The 23070-nt window shown below is 38.4% G+C and overlaps 2 protein-coding genes across 3 annotated transcripts in view; one reads left to right on the top strand and one right to left on the bottom strand.

The window, feature by feature from the left end:
- The window catches only part of yrdc (yrdC N(6)-threonylcarbamoyltransferase domain containing), an 8845-nt gene extending 3581 nt beyond the window's left edge, over window positions 1-5264 (top strand). Inside the window, exons 4-6 of the mRNA XM_031289530.2 lie at window positions 83-202; window positions 388-518; window positions 4365-5264. Of these exons, the coding sequence (XP_031145390.1) occupies window positions 83-202; window positions 388-518; window positions 4365-4434 (321 nt within the window). The 3' untranslated portion in view covers window positions 4435-5264. The remainder of the gene's footprint in view (window positions 1-82; window positions 203-387; window positions 519-4364) is intronic.
- A 117-nt stretch (window positions 5265-5381) lies between these two features.
- LOC116043020 (glycoprotein endo-alpha-1,2-mannosidase-like protein) lies at window positions 5382-21957 on the bottom strand. 2 transcript variants are annotated; one of them, XR_004898610.1, is made up of 5 exons: window positions 20842-21957; window positions 18398-18507; window positions 7812-7888; window positions 5691-6912; window positions 5382-5659 (listed from the first exon to the last, which is right to left on the bottom strand). XR_004898610.1 is itself a non-coding variant. In XM_031289520.2 (4 exons), exons 1-4 carry the CDS (start codon window positions 21350-21352, stop codon window positions 6276-6278), a joined length of 1335 nt encoding a protein of 444 aa, XP_031145380.1. In that variant the 5' UTR covers window positions 21353-21957; the 3' UTR covers window positions 5382-6275. The 2 variants fall into 2 exon arrangements, 1 of the variants encoding a protein (XP_031145380.1); XM_031289520.2 differs by having other exon boundaries at window positions 5382-6912.
- Window positions 21958-23070: the final 1113 nt, after the last annotated feature.

Genomic DNA, 23070 nt, shown 5'->3' with positions numbered 1-23070 from the left:
TTAACTGGATATTGCTAAATAAAACTGCAAACAAATGGTTTATTAATGATCGTCTGTTGTTACTATTACTGTTGCCCCTCAGCTCGTAGGCGTACGTATCCCAGACCATGCCTTTATGAGACGCCTTTGCCAGATGTGTGCTGAACCACTCGCGCTTACCAGCGCCAACATCAGCTCATGCACGAGCACTGTGGCCGTAAATGTAAGTGGAAAAATAATACATGGCAAGTTTAGAGAGGCTTTGATCAGAGTTTGACATTCACTGTGTTTCCCAGCATCTTAATTTAAAAAAAAAAACAGGTTGGTATCTCTCCTTGTTTTATGTCTTTTGTCATTTAAGTTTACAAAATTGTTCTTTTTAATACTGCTGTGTTTTTCCTCCTAAAGGAGTTTCAGGAGCTCTGGCCGAAACTAGCACTGGTGGTGGATGGCGGACCAATAGGAGACCACAGCCGCCTCGGATCAACCGTGGTCGACCTATCAGTACTTGGGAAATACCGCATCATCAGACCCGGCTGGTGAGTTCATGCTGTTACTTACTTAGCTTTCCGTTGCTGCAGTTTAATGTGTCATTGTTCAAATGAAATCATATCCACCAATAACTTCCACAAAATAATTTACAGGAGAATTTAAATTTTAGCAAAGAAAAACGGAACAAAAAAGGTAGTCTAATATCAAGGTCAAGGTAAACTTTATTCATGTGGTCATTCATTACGCGCCCTTGTCACAACATATTCTCTAAACATATAGACACCACAGACAAGCCAATAAACATGTATAGAGAAAAGAATAACAATACTACAGAAATGACAATGAAAGAAATTGACAGTGACAATACAAAAAATGACAATACTGCAGAAATGACTACACAATCCAACATCTGACATTGACAAAACATAAAAAAATTACTAATATTATCAGGTAGCTAAAAATATTGAAATAAAAAAAATAATAACTAGGAGTGGTTGTCAAGGAATTGAGATCTACCGTCCAGTTAAAGTGCCAGCGCGGGATTAAAGTGCTTGCGATGTGCTTGGTCATTATACAATCTGATCGCTGTAGGCACAAATGATTTATTGTACCTTGCTGTTCTAATTCTCTGTTGTAAAATTCTATCAGATGACGTATTGCTTCTCATAAATTTATGATAGAGAGGGTGAGTGGGGTCATTAAGGATTTGGTCAGTCTTTTTTAAGATAAGCTCATTGTACAGCTGAGCTGCCGACACCTGGTCAAGTCTGATGATCTTACTGGCCATCTTGATCATGCGCTGCAGTCTCTTTTGGTTAACATGCATGTTACCAAACACGCAGATAAGGCCAAAGGACAGAACACTCTTGAGGAGACTTTTATAAAACATTACAAGAATGTGTCTGTCTAATCTAAAATTGTTTAGTTTCCTAAGGAAGAACATCCGCTGGTGCATTTTCTTAGTTTTGTTCAGTGCACATTCATTAAAAGTTAGTTTAGAGTCAATTTTTTTATTTGTAGATTGAGACCCTCTCTATTAGTTCACCATTGCTCTTAGAAGGGGGGGGGGGGGGTTATTATTCTATTTTTGCTAAAATCTATGACCATCTCTTTTGTTTTCTTCACATTGATTTCAAGAAAATGATCAGAACACCACTGAGTGAAACCCTGTAATTCCCTCTGAAATCCTTTCACAGAAGAAATGTCAGACTTTAAAAAAACCAACCAGTGCTGTGTCGTCAGCATATTTAAAATAAGTGTGGGCTGAAGAGGAAGCTTGACAGTTGTTGGTGTACAGTGTGTATAGGATAGGCGACAGAACGCACCCTTGTGGTGCCCCTGTGTTTATAGTTTTTAAGGATGATATACATGAGTTAAATCTGACTTGCTGACTGCGGTCCTTCAAAAAGTTATAGATGCAGTCAGCATATCTTTATAATTTCACTGTGAAATTAATTTGGCATTAAGTGGCTTCCCAGTTTTCCTATGATATATTTTTGTCTTCTTCACTATTTGTCACTATATAAAATACGTAAATAAGCGTGATAAAGGTCACATTATACTTCCATGCAGCAAAAGAGGCCAGACAAAGGATATGATGGCTCAGATTTCAGTCATAAATGAATATTGATCAGAGCGATCTGTACACGGCTCTCTGAGACTGATCCTGCAGTTTGTCATCTGGTAGTGTTATGTGAATAACGACTTGTGCATTTCCAAATACATCCAACCTACTGATTCTAGCTGGGTTTTTTTAGGATGCAGTGTGTTCGCAGTGTAAAAGTGACAAAATAAAGTATACTCAAAGCAGACCGTATGAATACTACAGTCAGTTTTTGAGTATGGAGGATGCTCACAGGTTGAAAATATTGAAATAAATTGTGGGTGGTGGAGAAATGGCTGCAAAAGAATTTGTATTAGCAAAAGTATTAAGTATTAAATCTTGGGGAAAACATTTTGATGACTCTTTTTGTAGTTTAATTGGCAGTAGCTTTCTAAAGTTGCAGTTTGACACCTTACATCTGGCATTGCTGTTAACATTTTATAATATGCTAAAACATTATACTACAACAAGTATGTAGTATATAAGTTGTATTAACTCTAGTATGGATTTGGGACACGGTTGACTGCCTATGCACATTTGTAGGGCAACAAAGAGAACCCATTCTTAAATTTGGCAGTCGTACAGACTTCAAATGAAGTGAATTGGAGACAGCGAATATATGCAAAACTGAAGTGTAATATAGTGTTGTGATTGTTCCTTCCTGTTTACTGCACAACTCAGGAAGGAAGGGAATACATGCACAACAGATTATGATTTTGACTCTCCTGGAAACAAGTAAACAAATGTAGTCAAGCATATGCAGTCAGAATATGTAAATACTAGGGCTGTCAAACGATAATTTTTTTTTTAATCGCTGAATTTCTATAGTTAATCGCGATTAATCGCATGTTTTATCACATGATTAAAATTCTATTATTTTGCATTTCAGAACTGTTTTTAAGTACGTATTAACAATGGAAAGCAATTCGTACCAGTGTATCTTGATTGGGAATCAAATGAATGCAAGGAAAGTTACTTTATGAACTTGACTTTAAGATTTGTATTTGTTTATTATTTATTTACTGTTAACAAAAGAAAAATGTGTGAATCTGTCATTATTGCACAATTCCTCCAAGTACCTAACTAAAAAACTAAAAATCCCTATCCTTACCAGAGTCAATATAGTGTGCAGTAACTTCTAAATAATTTTGATTACTCACTGACGTCCAGTGATCACCTTGCATCACTTTGCAGCAGTTCCAGTTTGGCTGCTTTCTCCATGTCGTACAGGCTGTGTGTGCGTGGGGCTGCTGTCCCCCTCGACGGCAATGTATAAGACGGGTCAGAACATGCCAAGACCCGAGTCTTCTACGATGCTGACGGGTCTGCAGTTAGTTGCCACCCGTTTCGCAAGAGCTGTAATAATTTTTTGGGATTTGGTTTCATCAATAGGTCGGCGAGTAGCACTCTCCAAAATAGTGCTTTGCCTGAGCCCACTAGCATCAACCTGAGTCACGTTAACTGTACTATGCTTAGCTCGTAGGTGGTAGCTCAAGCTTGACGTGCTTCGGTGAATTTTTTTTTTTTTTTTAAAGATTATTTTTTGGGGCTTTTCCCTTTTATTATAGTGACCGTGGATAGACATGAAAGGGGGAGAGAGAAGGGGGATGATACGCAGCCAAGGGCCGCAGGCCGGATTCGACCCTGGGCCGCTGCAGGACTCAGCCAACATGGACCGAACGCTCTTACTGGTTGAGCTAGAGGCTGCCCCCCAAACTTCGGTGATATTTTAATTCGGCTTTACACAATGTGCATATGGCTTTTGATTTGTCTACGAGCCGTCCGGGAGTTTTGGAAAATAAAAAGCGCCATTCAGAATTGTGTTGCTGTTGTCTTTCTCCATCATGCCTGCAGCAGCAGCTGTGTTACGAGGAAGTATGGCAGCTTGATGATAAGTAAAGGTGTGGCAAAGGGTCACAATAGTAGCCTGTTAGGCATGACGCGAAGCCGAGTAAAGTGTAAAATAAATTAATAAATGGCGGCATGCGTTTAATGCGATTTAAAAAAAAATAAAAATAAATAAATAAATAAATAAATAAAAATAACGCGTTATACTCGGCCCTTAATCACATCGCGATTAACGTGTTAATGCTGACAGCCCTAGTAAATACTCAAGTAATCAGGGGTGTTTTGCATCATTGAGCAGACTAATATCTGGTTACAGCCGCAATGGGTGCCAACAATAATAACAATACGATGTAGAGTAGCTTTATTGCATTGTGTTCTCCCACGTTTACTCTGAAGGACACTAGATGCATTAAACGAAACATGACTGTAATTCTGTTTTCAGTGCCCTTTCTTCTACGGTTAATGTGCTGGAGCACAAATATGGACTGTCAGAGGACTCGGGGCAAGAATGACCTTTGAACTCTTTACACTCCATAACACGCGCAGAGACGCCCAACCGGCGTTGACCCCGGGGCTTCTCAGAAAAGATGAATCCTTTTCATGTTACATGGAAGATGAGTCTTTCTCAGGAAGTACTAGAACTCAGGAGCAACTCAATGGCCAATATTGTTCTGGTGGCTGCTTTAAGGTCTGAAATAACTTTTGATGAACATTTTTTCTGCCTTACTATTGGTGCCTTACTACTAATATAATGGGATTATGTGGGATTTTAGAGTGTCACAGTTCTCTACCATTTATTCAGAAACAGAACAAGGTCAGCTCTCTAGTATGGGTATGTATGGATTTTATTTTGCATAAAATTAAAACTATCCTCTTTGTACTGTCAAAGCAACGTGGCATAACGGAGAAAACAATGGTTTGGGTTTTTATTTTAATAACAGTAAGGCACTTATTTTATGGCCTGAATAATTCTTTGCAATAAGGGATGGGTTCTGGGAATTGCATTGACTATACATCAAACTTGTCCAGAACTATTTATTAACTTATAAATCCCCTGTATTTATTTTATCCTCATGTCAGTTTGCACTACAATTGGTCACCTGCTACAGTTACAATAACTGTTTTATGTTGTAGCTTAAACTACATTACATTTAACTGTATAAAATACTGTAATATTTCAGACTTGCACATTGCCCAAGTGGATATACGACATGAAATTCATCTGCCAACTTGCATGTTAAAAACTGGAGCATTTTTTAAATTCTCAATGCCTGATGTAAACTTGTTTTGATGGATTGTATAACCTTAGTCACAGTCACAATAAAAGTTTTGTTTTTCAGTATCGCAGTCTTATTCATGCATAAGAAAATATTTGAGACATACATCTATCTTTAGTTTTAGGTGCCTGGAAGTAAAGTGTTTTTTGAAGAAAATAAAACTAGCAGAACCCACTCAGAAGTGCCCTTCACAACCAAAGAGCATAGTTTTATTCTTAAAAATGCCTGTGTGAAAGTACCTTTTACTTTAATAGACAGCAGGATTTCATCAATCTAAATCACACAAATCCATATAGCAGAGTGATCCAGCAAGTGGTAAATTTTTATTCATATAGACACTCAAACATTGAGCCTCGGCCTTAACTTTTTAACTTCTGATTCTGTTGTTTTTACTTAAGTGACGGAAGGTTGTGTGTGCCCACCATGAATGTGGCTTTCCTTAAAGGGAATTACAACAAAACTCAAATTTCTAAAATTCTGACTGTTTTTACAACCTTAAGGCCAAGTTTAGTGTAACTATGCTTTAACAACCTGTCTGACTTGCTTTACTTTGCTAAAATTAATGAACATACTCTGACACTGAACACCTCCGAAATGATACAAAATCCTATTGTAAATGTTATGTCAAACCAAAATGTGTCACAAAATAACACATTTGACTCTTAAAGCAATAGTTTGACCTATTAAGAAATAAACATTTGCTTTCAAAGATCAACATTAGTGTCTCATTCGGCTTGACAGCCAATTGTGAATGAAAGCGAAACCATAAAAGTGTCTGGCTATTGTAATCAAATCTGTTATTTAACTGCAGAGAAGGAAACAAGGATCATACGTGGGCTACGTCTCAGGTCGTTCAGTTATGTGGTGACAGTTTTCTCACTGTGTTTGAGACAATCGTTGATTATGTTGCATTAAGTGAACAAAGACCAGAGACTCGTTTAAGGAACAAATTCCCCAGAGTAACCTTTTAATAATAATAATAATTGGTCTCTACATTCACTCCCTTCTCTTTTGTTTCTTTTCCTTCATGTGTACACACACTTGTGCATGCTGTTTCAAGTCCGATCGATAAAAGCTCACATGAGCCACTGCTCCTTCTCTTTGTTGAACTGCTCCGCCCAGTGGCGGGTCAACTCCAGGTAGTGATCGGGTCCATGTGGCTGATAGTCCAAGTACACACGGGTCACTGTTTTTTTGGGCATCGCCCTCTCTATCTGTGTCCCCTCGTGCCATTCATTAAAAGATGTAATAGTGACAATGTCTGGCCTCACATTCAGCGCCGCCTGCAGGGCCGTCTCATAGTAACGACCGTTCACCCTGTTGCGCATGTTGTGGTTGTTCCATGGCCGGATGCTGGTGTCGATATAACCTGGTCCGACGCTGGGGATGAAGAGGAGATTGTTGCCATCACAAAAAGCTTTGATGGCCTTCCAGTTCTGGTGAGAGGAGCCGAAGGAGAAACCGTTGGAAGCAAAGTAAGTGTACATGCCATCAAAGCCACCTGCGAGGATGTCATGCTTGTGACGCTCCTCCACAATCAGGGCAATGAAGATGGAGTCATAGGCTGAGCCGCGCACGCTGTGGGAGCCCGTGGGAGTCAAGAATTCAGACCAGGACTCAGGAGGAGTCAGGTAGGAGTCATAGATGTAGAATAGGGGAAGACTTTTCCCTGTGGTGGAAGTAAACTTGTAGAAGGCTCCATGGTCACCGTACCTTTTAAAGACAACAATAACACAGTCAATTATTGCTTTAATAACTAGTTGATTAAGTCAAGAGGCTGCTATGTTCTTTACAGGTAATAACTGATCATTTTGCAAGGTTTGACAGCAAAGCAGTGGGGCTAAAAATGTTAACTTTCTCCCAAGTCTGTTGGTAGAGAAAAGACCACAGGGGACTTTAATTCAAAGGGTTTATGCCCTGAGGAACATTATTGTGGTCAAAAAGTGTCAGTACAATCTGTTCAAGTTGACTGTGGGACATGAGGATAACATCAGAGGAAAGCTCATGTTGAAAATGTAAAGTGTTTATTGTCTGGGGAGCCCAAATCAGTAAGATTCTTGACAATGTTCTTGTTGTGCTTGTTTTTTTGGTAACAAGTGGATATTATTTTGACCTGATGTCACTTATCATGAATGTCCAGAGCAAATTTAATAGAAACCCAGCCAATATTTTCAGACTACGTTGTCATGGACAAACATGTCGGTTGAGGGAAAATTATGACCAAATAAGGGTGCTAGAGAAAAGGCCAGAAGGTAACGGACTCTTAATTTAATGACAACCTGACACATTATCACTATAGAAGCAAAATATGAAGATTTGCATTCTATTTCTTCTTAAATTGGTTGGAAACTAAATATCGTTGGGGTATTTGAGGTATTGAGTTTGTATGTAGTTGGCAGATGCTGCTTTTCAGAGCAAATGTGGTGTTTAAAAATTTGGAAAATTCTTTTGCTTCAAAAACTTATTCATAAGTTATGAAACTGGCTTTATATAATCAGAAATGTGTTCTAAAAGTATTTAAGTCTGCAACTTTTTCGGTTTTATTTCTTTTTGAAAGAATGCATGAAATCTTAATGGTTTTCTGTTTAAGTTGATGGAGAGGAGCAGCCTACCTGTCAATGATGTACTTGATGTTGTCGTGCACACTCTGGTCGTTTCGTCCTCTGTATGGTTGGATGTGAAATGCAACCTAGAAAAACATACAGAAAGTCACGGGCCTTGTTAGTTTTTTATTCATCATATTACTGTCATTAAAAAATATACCACAGTCAGCACTCACAGATCACATAGTATGTCATAAAAATGTCAAAAAATCATAGTATGTCATAAAATGTCAAATAGTTAGTAAAGTAGTCATAAAAATGTCAGTAGTAGTAGTATCTAAAATAGATGTCAAAAGTAGTAGTAGTATAGTATGTCATGAGAAGTCATAGTATTGTATGTCATAAAAATTTCAAAAAGTCATAGTATGTCATAACAATGTAAAAAAGTCATAGTATAGTATGTCATAAAAAGTCATAGTATGGCATAAAATTTTTTAAAAAAGTCAATGTTATAAAAATGTAAAAAAGTCGTAGTATAGTATGTCATTAAAGAATGTCAAAAAGTCATAGTAGTGTAATAAAAAAGTAATATTATAGTATGTCATAAAAGTCATAGTATGTAATACAATAGTCAAAAAGTCATAGTATAGTATGTCATAAAAATGTCAAAAAGTCATATAGTGTGTCAAAAAAGTCATAGTATGCCATAAAAATGTCAAAAAGTTATAGTATAGTATGTCATAAAAATGTCAAAAAGGCATAGTATAGTATGTCATAAAAATGTTAAAAAAGTCATCATAGCATTTCATAAAAATGTCAAAAAGTCATAGTATAGTATGTTATAAAAAGTCATATATTGTATGTCATAAAACGTCAATATAGTATATTATAAAAAGTCATAGTATAGTATGTCATAAAAATGTCAAAAAAGCATTACATAGTAAGTCATAAAATTGGCAAAAACCTTAAAGTATGTCATAAAAATGCCAAAAAGTCATAGTGTAAAATATTCCATGTGAAAAAATATTTTTTTTAAAGTGTGGCCCATTGGGCAATGCTGGACATTTTGTGCGGCCTCTGAACGTAACATGAGAGTGTTGTCTAGACCTACTTTATCTGTGAAGTGTCCTGAGATAATGTCGGTCATGATTTGACACTATAAATAAAATTGAATTGCCAGGTTAGGGATGGCTTCTTGTAGCAAGCTACTGGTTGCGTGGCAACGTCAATCATATGCTGGCTCCCTAAATTGGCAGTCAGTCATTAAAAATTTGTGAACTCCTGCCTAAAGCATAGCATTAGATTAGGCGTCTGGTTTCTCTTCCCTAGTACCATGTTACAGGTGACTGTACTTGTTTACAGAATTTCTACAACCTATAAATAAAATAATATAACACAGACTTTAGCCAACAGTACAGGATTCCACAGTTAGCCATTTAAGCAGACCTTTTTGGACAGGATGTGACTGTAAAGAACCACGTTTTCACTGTTGCATTTTCATGGGAAATTGTCACACTGTAGGGGATGTTTTTCACCCTAAGTGCTGCCTCTCTGGAGACTTTTGCAACACTCAGTTATGGCTCAGTTAGAAATGGGCATTTGCAATTGATGAACAAAAGCAGCAGAGGAACAACGGACCTGAAGTGACATGAACACAAAAAGTGCTTAAGGTGAATATTTTAAGGAACAGCCAGAGAATTCAGAGACTTTGAATAATGTATGATCAAAGTGAAACACTTTTCTTCTCAAGCAGCGGACACCCAAGGGGAACAAACTGAAGGAAAAGGGCTTTTTACAATGTTGGAGGCCACAGCAACTAAATGGATGTAAGATGTCCTCGGGTGAGCTACATCAGCTATATTGTATGATTCCTCTCCTATTCCTGATAAAACCTTATGCAAGTCTGCATTTAGAGCAGTATTTTTGCTTGAAAAAGACTAAGAAGAATTGGACAAATCACATTTTTGACCTGATGTTTGCGCTAGACGAAATGTTAAGTGATCACCAGAGTTATTCCAATTCATCCTATGAGGTACATGAATGTGTGTAGCAAATTTCATGGAAATCCATTCAAAAGTTGCAGAGACATTTCACTTACAAATCACAAACGTCTGCTAGAGTAAAAGTCAGGGGATCAACAAAATCATTAAGCACCCACAGCGTGAATTCAACAATGAATGTCTATGCAAAATGTCATGGCAAACCATCTTATAGTTGTTGAGATATTTTGATCTGGAGTGGTCGCCCGACAGACTGACATTCCCATCCACAGCGCCACACTGGTAGCCCGGCTAAAAAAAGCATAAACACTGACAGAAAATCTGCAAGATTAAAGCATGTGTGCATGTGTTTAAAATTTAAGCTTTGTTACGTGTATTTGGTAATGGTGTGTATGTTAAAATGTTTACTATAGGGAAGCTGTAATGCAAGCATGTGGTGCACACTGCACTGGAGTCTTTCTGTGAAAAAACAGACTATTGGCTGCACTGACTGTGCCACTATGACATTGGCCTTAAGTGTAATAATGGATTAAAGTGATGGCTGGAATTGGCTAAATCCTAGCAAATTGTTTTAAACTGCAAATGTCTATAGCTAAACTGTCAACTGGAGGCAAGAAAAACAGAACCACATGTGTCATAAATGGAGATGCTAAGTGCTTTTATGTGCTTTATACATTTTGATGGTGTAAGATGCACATTGCTGGCAAAATATCAATTTGAATAAAAATAGAGGAAGGAAGATCCTGGCCATCTGAGTAACTCATAGCCTGGAAACAGTGTTAGTGAACCCATAACTCTCTGGACTTTTTGTTAAGTAGGAGCCCAGGAAAGTGAGATCAAATCTGAACCTATTTTGAAAAACTGCAAAGTATTAGCAGGTATGAAGCCATATAATCATCATCCACGGAAAGGGAAAAAGCTGTTATGGTCTCCTGTTCACTGCACCAGAACGCAGGCCACTAGAAAGCTCATTTTCCAAACACACCGGCCCATTACTCTGTGGTAATTTAGAAGTAAATGAGACAGAGTCGACGCATTGTAATACCACATAAACATTGACAGCATGGACCAGAACACCCCCAGCATGATTCATGTTAGGCAGAGTGGAATTTAGTGCCATGTCATGCAGAAAGGACTAAAGAAGGCATATGAGCGAACACAAAGATAAAGGTCCAGACCCTTATAACAATTAGATCAATTTCAACAAAGCTGAGCACATTTCTCTATGAGAGAGTGTCAGTTTCGCTCTGTGGTCAAAAGCCAGTGGACACACACAATAATGGGGGGGTCACGTAAGACTGAATGTAGCTACTCTGTGCATCTGGAAAGTGTGGCTGATGCCATCATAGGGCACCCATAGGCATTATTCCCCTGTCTACATGCAGCTACATGGCCTACTTACTGGATAGGACCTTTACAGCCCCTAAGGGTGCCAATTGTTCAGAGAGGCAAACTGAGTCATGGGACCCATGATGCACATTTTCCCTCTGCTCCAGCTTCCAATCACCCCCCACCCTGTCCCTACCAAACCGCCCCCATCCTCCCCTGGGCAGAAGAACTATTTCAGCTCCTCTTCAAGCGGAGGTAGAGCAGCTGCTCTGCTGTGGAAGCTCCATGTGATCTGCTCTCCAACTCTGCCGTACAAAATACAGGCTACACAAGCTGTGTGTGGGTGCTGTTGAAATACTGTTCAACTTATATAATAAAAAGTGCATTGCTTTCTTGTGCAGTGTTACCCAAAGGAGGGATCAGTATGTTTTTAGCTGTGTGGTGTGGGATTACCAGTATGATGGAAGTTTGATTTGTTTTTGGTGAGATAGCTCCCCTACAGTTTCCATTCATCTCATAACTGTGCATGCAGTTATGTCAAATATGTAATTTAGTGTATGCCTCTTGTTTAAAGCTCCATAGACCACTACGGGTGCATACAAATTCAACAATCTTGGGAAGGCTTACATTACCAACCAGGCAAAATAGGCAATTGCTGTAATTTGTAGAGTGGCTCAGTGTTACAATCTAGTATACGTTGTCCAACTTCAAATTTAATTCAGATATCTCTTGCTATTTGCCAAAAATATGTCTCAAAAAAGTCAATTTAGAATTTTTTATAGCAAAATCCCTCTCTTTTATCTTCCTGTAAAACATTAACTCATCATTATACCCTCATCCTCGTCCTGAGAAGAGTCCAAGTGAAGCCAGCAACAGCCCCCTATAACTCCAAATCGCACTTAGTCACGGCCCATTTTGAGCGATCCAATCAAATTTGAAGTATTTGATGCTTTTCTCTGTCTGATGATAGTTAACTGACTATCCTTGGGGTTTGGACATTATCTGAATAATACAAGCAATTTGATAACATCAACTTGAAATTACAACAGGCAATTTTTACTATCTTTTGACATTTTATAGACACAATAATTAATGTAATTAAAAAAAATAGTTAGTTGCAGCCCTGGTTTATATTGTGTGCTTATACAGACTCTCCAATGGCCTGATGATTCAAAACAAAACTGCTCATGCATTCTAACAAGCTCAGACTGGTAGCCACTTTGCAACTAAAAGCCGATATGTGTGTTTCCTGAACCCTGATCTGATACACTTTTGGCTGTTGCCACTGCTTCTGTGAGACCATCTGTCCTCCTCACTCAGAGTTAATTATTTAAGGTTGTTGCTTTAGAAAATTTGTATTTGAGCTCCAAATGATCAGAGCCAAAGGTCTTTTCCTTGTCAGCATTTTGCTAAAATTATGCAAGAAGAAGCACTTCAGCGATAAATGTCCTTTTGTGCAGAGGGACTGGGAGGAGTTCATCAAAAACAAGGAGAACTCGAAGAGGATGCTTGGAAATGATGCACTCATAATGCTGCTGTATACAATAAGAAAATATTCTAATGCTTTCTCTGCTCTGCTGTCTGATTGTGAGCTTCTATGTGATTTTATAAGACAGCACTTCCTTCTTATTTCAATGCGGTTCTTAAATGTTAAAGTGACTATATGTAACTTTTATATGTTTCTGAAACTGTGTAATGTTCCATCTGATGATTATAAATGACCTATAACAGCAAACAAGACTAATAGTGAAAAGAACGCTATTTGTATATAGTTTTTATTAATGCCTCTGCCCGGGTCCGATTTTTCCCCCGAAGTAACAAAATGATTTAAGGCAGGTAGACGGCGCTACAGTTACACATTCTGATAGGTCACAGATTTCGGCTGAACACCGGAAAACCCTGTGTTATTGTATCCAGCCAGGTAAAGGGTAACAGGAGATTTCTTTATATAGGCCTAATTGTATTACAATTTTATTTTAGAAGTTATCTGCTGTAGTTATGGCTGATACTGGGGCAGGGCCATCACAGAAAAGAAGGAAATTAAACGAAGAACAACTAAAAGCTAAAAGTCAAAGTCAAAGTGAAAGACAACGGGCGAAATCTGAGTCACACTCGGTCGGGCTTTCAACAGATGGAAACAATTACGGGATTGTAAATAATTCAAAAACGTCCCCGAATTGGCCCTCAGGTAGGCTATGTAATATGTCTATTTCATTCATAAAATAACTTTACAATGCGTGATGTGGTTGTATGCCAGTAGCCGACATTAAATTGCGTCCCCCTTCCATTTAGCGCGGACGTTTTATTCCTTTTAGTCCGCGTTTGTGTTGGCCTACTATTTTCTTTCTCTTTGTCCCCCCTGTACCTGTCCTTGGGTTTCATGAAATGCGCTATATGTTTCTAAGTTATTACGTTGGTTGCTACAACAAACTCGTATTGCTTTGGCTCGTAGTCGTGACACAGTGACAAAGATATCCGGTTTAGCTTACGATACATCCAAAGTAGGCTAAGTTAGCCTACCGTATGCAACACTTGAAATGCAACAATGCATCTGTAACGTACTCTCTTATTGTAAATGAATGATTTTCTGTCTGAGCAAAACATTCATTCCAACTATATGACCTCCCAGTAACGCTAACTCCTAGACCTTTACGACAGCAGGTGTGGTAAAAACAGTACCGCTTTTGTCCAAAGGGACTGCTGAAATCAACACAAACTGAAAGTTACATATACAGCCACTTTATATTGATTTGTAGAAAGCATGTCATGGTCTGTTTTTCCACACACGCTTCCTCCACACTTTTTATGAAAATGTCATGCTTGCTCAGTCACTCATGACAATAAAGCATGGCATTAAATTGAATCTATTAGGCTAGCTTCTCTCCTGACATAATTTTGAATTCTGCATGTGTAATCCAGGCGTTCTTGTCTTGCCCTTGCAGAGATACATTATTTCTTTGCCTGCAGCCAAACAGCAGACTAAACAAATGTGATATCAAGTCTGACAGACTGGCCTGACAAACCGACTGCCTCTCATCAAAATGGTTCATACGGAGGACGAGGCTAATATGTGTCACATCGCTGCAGGAAAATAAATTATCTTTATCTTCACATCAAGATACAAACACTGGCATCATAATAAATTGTTTTATAATGATCCTCCCTATGACTTTGCTTTGTAATTAACCTTGGTGATAACTTTAGCAAGTTGTAAATACAAATTCCTTTAGCTTTAGCTAGTGACTGGTTATTTTTTGTCCCATACATTCAAAAAGTAACATACAACAAAATGCAATTACATGTGGAACCTGCTGACGTCAGCACAGTAATATGAATCTTACTCAGTAAGAGTATAGTGGTGATTTTTTCCACAATTTGAAAAGATTTGTATGATCTCTCAAATGCAGTGTGCTTCCCAAAAGTGCATTTATGATGACAATTTATTAATAGGGACTTGAAAAACAAAAACCATCTCAATACTATAGCCCCTGTTTAGCATTATATTCTCTATGAACATCATTAGGGCTGTAAGTAACAATTATTTTCATTATTGATTACTGATCAGTGCTGGGCAAGTTACTTCCAAAATGTAATACATTATAGATTACTAGTTACTGTCATTTGAGAGTAATTAGTTATATTACAATATTACTGTCTCTGAATTGTAATGCGTTACACTACTTCTGCATTACTTTTGAGTTACTTTCACCAAAATAACAGGGGAAGTTTGATTTGGCAGCTAGCTTGTGAATTTCACCACCGGATCAATAAAGTCTCGTCTTTATCCACTTTAATACATCATAGATTATTCATATTTTGTATAATTAATATAAATATGCAAAGTAACTAAATCTATAAAAAAATAGATAAGTAAAATGTATAATAGGCAAGTAGGAGAAAATGAAAATACTCAATTAAAAGTACGGCATTGTTGTAAAATGTTTTATAGCACTTCAATAAGAAATTCATGTTTAGGTTAAAACACTCTAAAGGAAATGTTCAATTATAGTGTGATTAAAATTCACTATTAACATTATTTACAGTACTTGATTTACAGCTGATTTGTGAAAAGGTAGCCTACACAACCTTATTTAACAGTAATTTAGTTTTACTGCGAATAGTCACAGGAAGTGCTTTTATTTTGAAGTAGGCTACACGGAAGTTATCTGTTGTGTAGCCTACTCTTGCTAGCTTACTGAGAAGCAACCAGGATGCAACATGTTCGTCAGGCTCCAGTTGTTCACTTTCTTGTTTGTAAAACTGCAACATATTGAACAGTAAATGGTCACAGTAAAAGACAAGCGCTTTTGGTCGTCATTCGAAGCCATTCCACTACAGGCATAGTTTCTCTCCACAGCTGATAAAATGCAATGATATTTACGTGTAGCAAGCCTCAACATTAATTCCCGACATGTTTATATCTGTCAGCCGCTGACGTACCGTCACCTGTTGGGACATACATGCTGTCCGTACCGTCTCTGGTTCTGGCTCTGACCACGGGAACAGAAACAGGACAGCTCACTTCAACGCAGCGTAATAACTCCTGAAAATAATATCCATCTCGCAAATGTATTTGTCTCTACAGTCATCTCAACCATCGAATACAGCGACAGGAAAATAATACGGCTTTTTTTTTTTTCCTGTGAAGAAATGTGTCGCGGTGTTGGTGAATTCTTAAAAAAAACAATGCACCACTAAATGTTGCGTTAAAATGCGTTGTAACTCGCGTTACTGAGATTGTAACGAGTATAATATTACCTAAATTTAATTAGTAATGTGTTATATTACTGCGTTACAGCAAAAAGGAATACATTACTGTAATTGCGTTACTTTTCTAACGCGTTACTCCCAACACTGTTACTGATGATTATTGTTTTTGTTAATCGTTAGTCTATAAAATACAACAAAAAAAGAGAAGAGAACAGTTTTCATTATTGTTACTTGAAACATTAAAACCTTTAATTTATTATCAAAATACGTACCGGTTATTTTTCGACCCTCTAGCCGATTGATCAACTAATTGTTTTACCTCTAAAAATCATAGTAACTCAAACAAAACCTTACAGTAATGTTAATGCTTTTTTTCTGGTCAGCTGGCTGATTTTTCTTTACTTAAACATTTAGTGCAAATGCTGTTGATGCATTATTAATGGCACCTGCTTTGACACAGGAAAACTCTTACACGCCTGTCTCTCTTATATGTCATTTCAATTCCATACAGAAAGCTTCTGCGTAGCTTTTAATATGCACATGAACACATGATGTATCATCACTCATTTTAAAGATTTTTTACAGTCTGACAAAAAACACCTCAAACTCTGACCACTGTGTCATAATTTCTTATCAGTCGTTATCCTTTCTCTCCATCTTTATCTGGAAAGCATCTGACATGAATTGCATTGCATTACGAACAAGCTTTACCTGTAAACGTTCAATACAGTGACAGGAGTCAAAAAGACCAACATGGTGGGCAGTTTATTTCCTTGAATGTGCCATTTTCCAACCTAATTGGCAAATTGGTCATGTGGTTTGCTACCCCCCCCCACCACCACCACCACCTCTCCACCCTGCTGATGTGCTCCTGAGCTCATTCAATCCCCACTAAACAACTGATCCAGCAGCAGCAGCTATTTGACCTGATTTTTGCTCTAATGCTGGAAATGTCACTGCAGCAGAAAACATCTGAAGTCAAATCCCTAAGTAGCAAAGACAGCCTTATACGAGGCAGCAGAACACGTTCAACAGCTCTCAACCTTACCTTGCGACAAAAACAAACTGCCGCTTTTGTGTATAACTCACCACAGCACTATGGCTTGAGATGACTATCCTGGGAAGTGTTAAGCTCTTTGCCCACCTCTGTGAAGCATCATTAATCCTTGCTCCTGTGTCACTGTGCTCTTAGTGAGATGAATGGATGGAGAGATAATGGACAGGCAATCATATTTACACATCGGACCTTAGCCTCATTCATATTCTGGCAACCATTCAGAAATGAAATAATGGGTATTTCCCCAGACACTGACATCTACGTTCAACAAGCTGGACGTTTTAAACACTTAGCCTACTTAAATACTATTATACAGCACATTGTCTGTGTTAGTTGTAGCCTTCCTGTAGTTTAGTTTGTAGTGATTAAAAGTCAGTGGGCACAGTTCAAGCTGGCTTACTGTATTCAATGGAGTACCTCAAGGTTCTGTGCTCAGCCTACTTTTATTTTCTCTTTACATAATTTAAGTGTTAATGCACATGCAACTAATACTTATTGCTATGCAGATGATAAGGTGTTGTATAGCTGTGGATCTTCTGTCCTAAATACACTTCATAAATACAGTCTGCCTTTAATATTTTGCAGTCTCAGCTCACTCAACTCAAACTCGTACTTAACTCTGATAAAACTAGATTAATATTGATATTGTTTTATAATGCTAGCCTACAAACATTGTGGACATTGTTACAGCTCAGGGGAAGACAATGTAAATTGTTACCTGTTACAAATGTATAGATATTTGGCTTGATGTATGTCTTTCTTTTAAGAAACCTGAGACTGACGTTTCTTTCTTCCTGTTTGTCCCTGCTATATTTTCATTTATGAAGCCATTCTGGGTAAATTACATTCATATCCCAACAAATTCACAGTGTTCATCTTGTAATCATCTCAGATCACAAGGCATATTTGCTTTCTGTCTCTAGTGTACGGACAGAGATGGTAAGCAAAGCATTTGTTTTTATTTTCTATAGCCATTTGGAACAAGGAAAAGATTTTAATGTATGGGATCCATCCATTAATTTAAGACAAGTGTAAATGTTCTGATAAATGCCGTTTAATTCCAAATTTTATCTTTTCTTCTTTTAATCTTAGTTTTTAGTATAGTTTTATTTGTTGTCTGATTTTTTTTATTGTTTTGTCTCCAATTTATGCTGCCGTCTTGGCCAGGTCTTTATTGTTACAGGATCAAGGGAATTTACTTGGTTAAATAAATTCAAATAGAAGTAAAATAAGTTTTAAATACCCACTGCAAAGCCCATACCACCATTATTGATGGAAAACCAACTCTTCCATCAACAGCTGCTGATTTAAAATGGACAAATCATTAAACAATCAACACTCATTTCCCTGCAACAACTTGCAGTATGGGTAAATATTAAGCTGAATATCCTGACTCACAATGGATTTGATTCATTGCTCTTCTTCCAGCCTTAGACTCTTTTCCTACTTTGTTTCAGGTCTCAAAGAGACACACACACACACACACACACACACACACACACACACACACACACACACACACACACACACACACACACACAATGTGCTGACTGATTTACCTTGAGGTTGTGTCTGTATGCAGCATCCAGTACAGCTGGTACCAAATCCTCAGTGGGTTCACCATTGTCGTCAGCCAAGCCGGGAGGATACCACGACAGGACCAGAACCCCTGAAGACATACAGAGACACATGAGTCTGATCATTCATCCTGGACCCAAGACACAGACATTATGCATATGAACCTCTAAAAGTGTTATCTTAGGCATTGTTGAAATGTATATGTATGTATTTCATGCTGATGGTAAGAAATGCTGACAATCCTGTAGGGGGAAATGGGAGCTGAAAAACTTTTGCTTTAATTAATCTACAGTGAGGTTTGCACGTAGCCCTTTACACAGTTTTATAGACCTATTTGAGACCACTGAACGAACACAGTCAGTTGTGCTTTTATTGAACACGCTGTGAAATTTCTGCCCTGGTAGTCCATTTGGGTAATTACCGTATTTTATAGGACCAGACAGATGCTGGTAAGGTGTGTGGTGAGATGCTGGATGCATGGGTGGATTTTGAAACAATGGGTCTTGGACACAGATATGTAAAAGGATCCTACCCCACCTAAATAGGAAAATTCAGCACAAAGACGCATCTCTTTGTGGTCATTTTGCATCTCTTTGTGGCCATTGTACAACACTTGTGTTTGTTTTGCATCTCTGGTCATTTAGCATCGCTTTGTGTTGTGTTTGCGTAACACTCATATAAACCTGCGGTTTGTTGTCCATAAGAAATGTTACCATTTACTTAAAAAAAGAGTCTCTGTTCCCCCCTGAAGCCTTGGGCCCCTGGCCCTGTGCTCGGTAGGCCTGTTCAGTAATCCATCTGTGGCTGTATGGAGGATAGTTGATTCTTTTTATCTGAATGCCTACCATCACCCATATCCTGCACCTGATTGATGAATATGCACTTGTCATATTTGGACTATTTATTATTTCTTGTTTTAGTGGCAATCTCTCCGTGCAGCTTTAGTGTGTGACAGCTCATATGTGTCAGTAGGGAAAATGTTTCCTTTTGCTTTGATGGTGGCTGAGAAATAATTTCATATCAGCCACAATGGCGCCTGACATTAGAGAGGATGCACTAAGAGCTAATTTATTAAACTCATGTCTGCTTATTGTGAAGCTGTGGAGACTATTAGATTACAATGCCCAACTACGTCTGTGTGTATTAAGAATATGGCTGCTGCTATTCATTTAATTTATGGGCCTCTGTGAAGTGGTGGGGAATCAGTCATCAAGCCAAATGGAACTATTTAGAGTTTGGCTGGCTGTGGTATCTAATTAAATGGAATATTTTAACTAAGCATTGTGAGCCAGCACTCCTATGATCCATCTGTCCAGGCGGTGAGGTTTCAAAGGGATAGATGGCCTGGTCACAGGACAAATCAACATTAGGACCTATCATGTTTAGGCTGCTGACGGCTGACGACCAGGCTGTTACTCGACACCAGGCTATAGGACTTTGCTGTCTTTAGGGAAGCCATACAAGTTTTTGAAAAGACTAATAACATACCTATTCATAATAATTAATGAGTGATCCAAAAAATGGATGGAAGCCTGAAGAATCGAGATAAGGACATTAGGGCTGAGAGTTTTATAATTATACCGTACATCTCTTCTTTTGTACAAGTCTTGCAACTACGGCACACAATCCAACTTAACCTAAGACGATTGCACACATGTTCATGCACATATTAATATACATACATACCCCTTTATGACTATAAAGCTTTTTTATCAGATCTGTTTTATGACTCTTAATCTATATTTCATTTAATTGTTGGTTGTCTGGTTTTGGGTTTGTTGGTTTTTTGAATACTGGTTGTCTGACTGTAAATGTTTTCTCAGGTGGTCTCTTGTTAAAAATATCTTGATTTCAATGAGACCACCTGATTAAATAAAGTTACAAAAATATTAACATGTATTGACTCTCAGTGGAAATATATCAATGATATGACCATAAAAGCATAAGCAAAGTGGAACAGTTCATTGCATTAAACATCATGTTGACTATTTTAAATCTGGTCTTTTTCATATGAATATTTTAAAATGCAGTATACTACTTATTAATTATATATTACTTATTAATATCCAGATATTGATTTCTACCATTTCACCCAGCACTAAAGGATATGTTGTGTTGAAAAAACACTAAATTGAACCAAACTCTACAATGTCCTGAATCAATTTTGTAAACCTAATGAGTTGATCTCTTGATGACTGGCCTTTTGAAGTCAGGAAGTTTCTCTCTGTGCTGCATAAAAAAGCGCAGCAGCAGATATTTGGGGAGCTGTCCAGTGGATGGAGTGCTGAAAATGTTTTGTGCCCCTCAAGCAGCTTTATAAAGGCCAAATTTCTGTGCAGCTGCTGAGCACGAAGAACAAAACGCAGCTATTTGTTTCTATCTCTCTCCAAGAAATCCAGGGTGCCCGTTCATCTCTGAACTATACCTGCTGCAGATGCCCCGATCTGCTCCATATGGGACTCCAACACGTCCGGGTTCCTCGAGCTGTACGGATTAAGTTCGGGGTAGAAACTGGAGCCGATGTCCTCGGGCGGCACGTGTCTCCCTCTCGGGTAGCTGGATGCGATTTTGGGGTCCCAGTGTGGAACAAGGATGTGGTCCCAATGAATGTATTTGCCGTCCATATGTGGGTTGCCGTACCAGGTGTAGTAAAAAATATGAACATCATAAAATATTGTCCCCTCGGGGCCAGAGTTGGACAAAACTGCTTTGGTGTTGCTGCCAGCCGGATGGGCTTGACCCGGGGACGCGGTGGCGTCACGGGACACGGAGCGTCGGTCCATCTTCCCCACTATCATCGGCAGGAGCTCCAAGCCTGGAGCCAGATCCGAGAAGCCGTCGCTGGGCTTTAGGGTCCTCAGTCCCATCATGGTCCCAAAGATGAATAGTGTGAAGAGAAACAGGGCTATGCAAGCTTTCCTCCGTAGTCTTGCCATGTTTAGCTAGAGTGGGAGAAGATGCAAACGTCGTAGACGCGACAGGGAGCGCAAATAAACCTCTTTCTGTCCTGTTTTTGGTTTCCCCGCACCGAGAGTTCACCTCACAACCTACGAGCTACTCTTCAAAGTGTCCTGCATAGCAACTGCAAATGACATATCCTTCTGAATTCTTAATTAAAAAGTGGCTACATGATTGCAGTCCAGTCGCAGCAGACCTATTTGACGCAGTTGGCTGTTAGATTTGTAACTTTTTAATTCTTCCGCAGCTCCGTGTTTTGCATTCTGCTAAGCTGCGTATTATTTTATAGGGGAATCGCACTTCGCGGAGAGCTTGCTCTGCTCCATACGATGGGAATAACCGAGTCTGAACGTATTCTTTCTTCAGCTCCTGGGAGAACTGCTGGAAATGTCGTATTCAATGCTGTAACTGCGCGGATGTTCCCGATGTTGTTCCCAACAAGACGCTTCACTCTGATGACCGATCTCCAAAATGCCAGTCCTCCAGCTGGCGGCCAAGTCCCGCCCAGAAGCCTGATCCATCCACCTGACACCGGACACAGGGGTTTTCCAGCCTCCGTGGTTGGTTTCTCCTGTAGACAGTCCGTATATAGATATCAAAGAGGCGGGACTCGTCTGATCTCTTGGCTAATTGCATGGCGCAGACACAAACATATCGTTTAAGAAAATAATCATATAAATGCTCTCTAAAGATCAGCAACAAAGATCAAGTCAGGCCACAGTCTTCATCAGTGTATCAATTGTCATAATATTGTTTTTAAAGTTCACACTCAAGTGTTTGATTGACTGCACGGTGAGCTGAGTTATACTGACATCTAGTGGTCATTGTATAGACCACAGTGCTGCCTTCAGTTATGCTGCCGGTAAATATGACATCCTAAATGTCTAGATGTTGTGATGTGCAGTTTAATATACAAAGATTGAAATGTATTATTATTATTATTATTAATAATAATAATAATAATAATAATAAATTATAATAATTATAATTAGTTCTAGGCCTATCCGTGGTGGAAACAGCCAATTCGATGAGTTTCTCATGATTTTGTGATGTAGATCTATCTATTTTTGATTAAAAGCTACATTTCCCTTTATTTTGCCTATCACTTCCGACTTTGAACAAAAGTCGCCAAAAGGACGTCCTGCGGAATTAACAAGAAACAATCATCTTTGCAGACCATTAGCTTATTGCACCTTGGCTGGATTCCATCAGTGAAGGATGATGAAACAAGATCTTGGCTTCAGAAAATAATCTGAGGCAGCACTTGGGAGGCACTGACTCCTCCACTGAATTATCTAATTTGGGTCTACTGATACTTCAGATTATTCAATGCCTGCTGAGCAGTTTGTTTAGACATTAACTGATATATCATCATCAGCAGTCAGCGTTATAACTTCGGCTATGTGTTGTTTAATGTAAAATAAAATCTAAAATAAATGACATTTTCAGACGTTTCGTCCAACGACTTCCAGCCTCCTATTGTCAGATGTATGTCTTTATATCCCTAAAATTTAATATTTGAGGTTATCCCATTCGAAATCATTTCAACTTCAGGAAGTATGTAGAGATACTTTTACAACTTCAAAAACGCCACGATAAACTAAATTAGGAATATGAGCATGTGCATGCAGATATATATTTCTTTTCTTCAGATTAAAAAATACCACAAAAAAAACTCTTGGCATTTTGCATTTCA

Source organism: Sander lucioperca, chromosome 10 (genome assembly GCF_008315115.2).
Source record: "Sander lucioperca isolate FBNREF2018 chromosome 10, SLUC_FBN_1.2, whole genome shotgun sequence".
Taxonomy (NCBI): Eukaryota; Metazoa; Chordata; class Actinopteri; order Perciformes; family Percidae; genus Sander; species Sander lucioperca.
Note: the sequence above shows the minus strand (reverse complement) of the source record. Positions and strands in the feature narration are given on the sequence as shown.